Source organism: Monopterus albus, unplaced genomic scaffold (genome assembly GCF_001952655.1).
Source record: "Monopterus albus unplaced genomic scaffold, M_albus_1.0 scaffold15.1, whole genome shotgun sequence".
Classification (NCBI taxonomy): Eukaryota; Metazoa; Chordata; class Actinopteri; order Synbranchiformes; family Synbranchidae; genus Monopterus; species Monopterus albus.
In genome coordinates, this window is record NW_018127895.1 from 1,123,696 (window position 1) to 1,129,716 (window position 6,021).

General features: G+C 37.8%; 1 protein-coding gene across 10 annotated transcripts in view; it reads right to left on the reverse strand.

The window, feature by feature from the left end:
- Positions 1–701: 701 nt before the first annotated feature.
- Positions 702–6,021, reverse strand: part of inpp4b (inositol polyphosphate-4-phosphatase type II B) — a 216,714-nt gene continuing 211,394 nt past the window's right edge. For 9 of the 10 annotated variants that reach the window (XM_020591781.1, XM_020591782.1, XM_020591780.1 and 6 more), the window contains one exon: positions 3,631–3,821. In XM_020591781.1, the coding sequence (XP_020447437.1) occupies positions 3,647–3,821 (175 nt within the window). In that variant the 3' untranslated portion in view covers positions 3,631–3,646. Of the gene's footprint in view, positions 1,437–3,630; positions 3,822–6,021 lie in introns of those variants that run through there. The other variant, XM_020591783.1, reaches the window with a different exon arrangement.

Below are 6,021 nucleotides of genomic sequence, written 5' to 3' on the forward strand. Positions count from 1 at the left end.
TGCACTGTGAGCTGTAGGGTCTTATATAGACAGGTGTGTGGCTTTCCTAATCACATCCAATCAGTATAATCAAACACAGCTGGACTCAAATGAAGGTGTAGAACCATCTCAGGGATGATCAGAAGAAATGGACAGCACCTAAGTTAAATATATGAGTGTCACAGCAAAGGGTCTGAATACTTATGACCATGTGATATTTCAGTTTTTCTTTTTTAATAAATCTGCAAAAATGTCAAAAATTCTGTGTTTTTCTGTCAATATGGGGTGCTGTGTGTACATTAATGAGGAAAAAAATGAAAAATGATTTTAGCATATGGCTGCAATATAACAAAGAGTGTGAAAATTTAAGGGGGTCTGAATACTTTCCGTACCCACTGTATTTTATTCAGACAAAATATTTTTGTTAGCCTTTTACTTAATCCTGCAAGACCAATTTGATCCGCATTGTTTTTTTAAAGCATGCATATGGATTAAATTATGACTCATTTACTGTATTAGTTTACTTGTTCAGTGAAATGAACAACTGAAATGACCAACAGTGAACACATTACAAATACATTTTACAATAATCAATATCTGCATCAAACCATTCATTTAAATAGACAAGTGTATATGTCAAATGTATAACGTGACAAATGCATTTTAAACATGTTAAAGTCCAAGGTATCAAACCTTAGAATATACAGTAAAATATTTCAAAATAAAAAAAAAATAAATAATGGGATTGTATTGTCCATTATCCTCATCCTACTCTGTTTTCCAGCTGCACTTCATGTGGTTTCACTGGGCTGTACTTTGAGATAAAAAATATTATAGAAAAAGTGCAACTATTAGGAAAATGTGTTATCAAAACCTGCTCTGAAATACTTGTACACTTACTTATATCTTCGAGGACAGTTGGGTCCAAATGAATAAAAATATGCTTTCAACAGTCAAATACAAATCAGAGATACTTAGGACCCGCATATGCCAAACCATAAACATGAACAAATCCACTGCATAGGAATTGGAGAAATGCTTAAGCTCCTGTAGAGACAGACATGTTTTCAGTCTTACACTGTTATTGTGTAAAGCTCAAGACATCCAAATATGAAACTATTTCCAGTTCACTATGGGGAGCGGTGCTATGCCACAAAGTGAACTATGTGAACTACAAGCTCAACTGCCTAAATTAATCACATCGCCCCTGGGATCATACAAAAAACAAACAAAACATCACAAAGTAAAACAGCCAGCATGTGTTGTTGTTTAAGAACTGTGAATCAGAGAGGAAAATGATTAGATTTACAGGAATACTTTGTCCTCAAGAGTCAACTTTGCCATAAGTCCCCTCTGGTGGCCGGTAGTACTTGGGAAAAGCCAGCAGCTGCAACATGTTGAAGGCATACTTCCTGCATCGAATATTCTTTTGAACATTCTCAATCCGACATCCTTCTCTGATGGTTAAATAAAGATGATAAAGAGGAATGAGGGAAGAAGAAAGGAAAAAACAAAAATGAACATGAATGAGCCTTTAAAACAGGCTTCACCAAAAATATAGTTGAATTTACAATAGTATAAGAATAAGATGACACCCCAAAATACAAATTTATCTCCTTATTGAAGTATTTTAAAATATATGTGCTGTATAATTATTGCCTTATTTGTATGATAATTAAGGCTATGGCACAACATACAATAACAAATTATTCAAAAATCCATAAAAGAAGTTTTTTGACAGTGAAAAAGTGAAATGGCACAGAGCAGATCTGAAACACATAATTCATCCCACATTAAAGGTGCAGTTTGCAATTGTTGTTCTTCCACCCGGTATAAAGTGCTGTAAATGTTATGACAGTTTCATTTAGCAGTTACTTCCAGTACAACAAAAGAACTGTTACTAACACACACACATATATGTAATCCTTCACTGTAAGTGTGACCTAAAAATACCTTAAATTGGTTTATCTCTGACAATTTCTCAAAAAAAAAAAAAAGAATAGAAAAAACCTCCATTATACGCATCAGAGATGTGTTTTCTGCTGTATTGCCATACTATTTCTACAAACAGGGTTTAAAAATGGTACTGTACCATAAAGCAGTGAGAAGCCGGACCATCTGAATTATGGGATTCCATTAAAGTTTTATAACTTGAGATATTTTTGACAATTTGGAACTCAAATCAATAACTGCGTTTTGGTCTTTTGTGGTTCCAAGAGCTCATTAAAGGGTCCATTCCCTCAAATCATTACTTTTATCTATTGTAAAGGAGCCTGTTCATAACTGCTACAAGTGAGACACTTCTTCTGTAAAGCTTTGCTTCTATCAGGTTAAAGCAGGTTGCTTGAGTATAGGAAGAGAAATCTCACTACAGTGGCAGAGAGAGCTTGATGCACTGCAGCTTTAGAAACCATGCAAATGGCCAGACATGACCAAATTGTTAGTAATTTCTTTTAATCTTATAACTAATATCTGTTTAACATAAGTTCTGGATTGCAACATGTATTTGCATGTAACAACATGCGGTCATATGCCAAGATTAACATTCCATGAGGTCCTGGTGTCTGTGTTCGTAGCTCTGTTCAAGTTACTATACAATTTTAGAATCACCATAAAAGGTAACCAGAGTAGCTGGATTCAGGAATGTGGAGCTCTCCAGTCACTTGAGGTTCCACACCAGTTTGGAGAGAGAGGAAGGGTGTGAGAGTGTCACGCTCCTGCCCCTCTTGCTTGCTGTCATGCTTTTATGGCTATACCTGTTTACCGTGTTTACCCTGGACTGTCTTATCGACCTGATTGATATCCTGGACTTTGTGTTAGTTGTTTTGCTTACAACAAATAAAGAACTTGTCGCTACCTCGGTTCGTCTGGTTTTCTAACTGAATTCACCACAACCTCTGTTTGGCATCTGTACATGCCAAACCTGACAGAGAGAGTATATGATTATGTTTCATGCATCTGTTGATGTTGATCTGCCTACACTACTGTTAATCTCATTTGAGTTTGTCAAAGTAAGCTGCCTGAAATGAGAACTCCTGAGTCCTGGTCCTTCTTTCGACATTCATGTAAACTGAGAAGCAAACTTCATCCTTTCACAAATGAAAAAGATATTTTCACCTTTTCTTCATCTTCCAACTCAAATGTTCACAGACTGCACTATGTGAGCTGTTTCATCTGATGTTATTCCTTTAAGGATAAAGGCTGAAAATATTCTGTATCCTTAACAAATTAAAATACCAAAAACAACAAACCTATCCAATAACAGGTATTGTTTATAGTGCAGTATATGTAGCCAAATTGTGTAGTGCTTGTTCCTCTTTGCCTTAAAACTCCACTGTTGTCAATAAACTTGAAAACATTGTCATTAAAGTTTATTTTGAGTTAATCATATATACTGTACACACAAAATGTGTATTCATTTGCAGCAGAAAGTTGCTGTTTATGCTCCTTAATTTCATGTGTTTGAAATAAGTCCTCAGTGGGTGCACAGAGACTAAGGTCCTACAGCTTGCAGTTGAAAATAAACCACTTGCTCTGCAACTGTAATTGCCGGTAATTACCTGAACACGAGAAATCTAGTTACAGTAAATCACATTACCACCACTGTAGACAGAGTAACCAGCAAACACAGAAGAGAGGAGTAAGCAGAGATGGCATTGTCAGCAATTTATTGATATTTTGCAAGCAGAAAAACAAGACTTAAAATGAGCCACACAACCAGTAAGTGAGAGCTAACGAGCAGCAGGGCAATGGGGTAAAAGTGCCGTGACGCTGCTTTGTTCTCTGTCATGGTGCCAGCCTCAAGGTCCTCCCACTGCCCAGCGTCTCCCTGGGTCAGACGACTGCAGTGGCCATCAGAGTGAAACAGAACGAACAGAAACACATCAAAACACTGTGGTGTTAGTGCAAGTCTAAATGCTCTTTTAGTGGGACTTCAACCACAAATTGAGCCCATTCAGGATGGTACCAGAAGCCCCACTTACACACAGAGCAATTAGTACAGAGTTTGCCTCAGAAAGCCACAGCCACAAACAGGCAGGCAAGATGGACAGAGCAGGGATATGGTAAACAGGCTCATGAAAAAGATGCACTGTAAGCCATGTGTTGAAAGGGTGTGGCAGACAATGGAGGAAGGAGGCGTGCACTGTGGTGAAAAACTGCTGATAAAAATCCTTGCGGTTTCATCACTTCTCATCTAGCTGATATACACTCACTGAACTCTAGAGAGTGGAAGAACCATGTTCAGAGTGGTGGCTGAACAGGTTTCTTTTGCAACATGACTCTTGTCTCTAATTTCCTGTTGTAGAGCATTTCACTTCATTCACGCTTTGCTTATGATGGACTTCACTTCACTGCTGCTAGGACTGAAAAAGTCTACCAAACAGTGGAAGTAGCTTTCATGAATTAAATATATTTTCTGACTTTACACTCACTAGTTGTGTATAATAAACTGGACTAAAAGGTCAGAGGTCCGTGTACGAAACAATGTGCAGTCTTGAGCCTGTGTGGATAATGAAACTAGGAAAAGACAGACAAGCACGTTTTAGCAGGTTTTAGTTGAGTCAGCAAACAAAATACTGGACGGCTGCACTGACCTCTGTTTAGTGTGCCGAAATATGACTATGGATCACACTCACATAGTAGCTTGAGTTAATTTTCATCTCTGACACATCATATTAATATGTTGACTCACTCTGTGTAGACTCATTATGTACATGCAAATCTAAAATAATTAGATGTCTTGCCTTCTTTCTGCAGAAGCAAGCCAAACGTTTTAAGTTGATATTTGATAAAACTGTGGGAGCAGTTTCCCACAGGAATGGCTGAAGATGTTGTTAGAGGGAAACACTAAGTGAAGATCAAAAAATTATACGGTATGCTAAAATATTTTCACCATGTCTCCTCTCCTTTGAGGAAGTATTGGGAACTGAGTCAGTTATGAAACATGTCAGTTATGTAACAGGAAACAAGAAGAGACATTAGCTACATCTGAAGACTGTTTTGAGAAATAGGAAGAGTGTGAGCTTTCACAGAAACGAAAGTCAGGGACAAATGTACAAGAATACGGGAAATAGAAAAGTGAGGCGCATTTGGTAGGAGAGCAATAAAGAGATCAATACTGCCAGCTGCTACTTGTTAGTCTGAATCGTCTGTTAACACATCTGGTAAAAAACTGCCACAACACCGACTAAAAGACAATATGTACTAAATCTGTATTTATGCAGCTTATGTAAATGACTAGTGCGAACAGTGTTTAATGACAACTTGTTAAAACGCTGTCATTGTTGTCCACAACCAGGGATTGATTGAAAATACATAGCTACAATATAGCAGTGGTATCGTCTGGTCCAGCCTGTTCAACACAGAAGCTTTCCTTGTGTTTATTTAAAACAAATCAATTCTGTCAAGTCAATTAACTGGCAAATATTCTTCTAGACTACAACACAGTTAATTAAAAAAATACCTGGAGCTGCTCTAGATGCAAACTGTGACTGTCCACCTGTTAATTCTATCTAGTATCATGTTTGTGCGGTTGTTTCACCACATCTTTGTTCCTGCGAAGCACTAATGCAATTTTTCTGTTATTAGAGTGATAACTTCTTCACTGCTGGCTGCCAGACTGGTCTGAGCTGTGATCCGACAGACCCAACTCTCTATAATCACGATACACAGATGTTGGTTTTCTAACAATACTTGAACATACAGATGTATAAAGTTATGTTTTATTGATCTGACACACCAACAGTGGAAGCCAAAATATAAAAATGTTAGCACAATAATGATCATATTTGCTACTTTAGTCCTCGTCCTACCTAAATTTGTAATATTAATTCCCAATTCCGACTCTTCACATCATCTCAACGCTAAATAAATATCAAACTCTTGTTATTAGCCTAATCATCCATCCATCCATTTTCCTCCGCTTATCCGGGACCGTGTGGTGTGGGCAGCAGTCTAAGCAAAGATGCCCAGACTTCCCTCTCTCCAGACACTCCCTTCAGCTCCTCCGGGGGATTGCGAAGGGGTTCCCCGGCAACACAA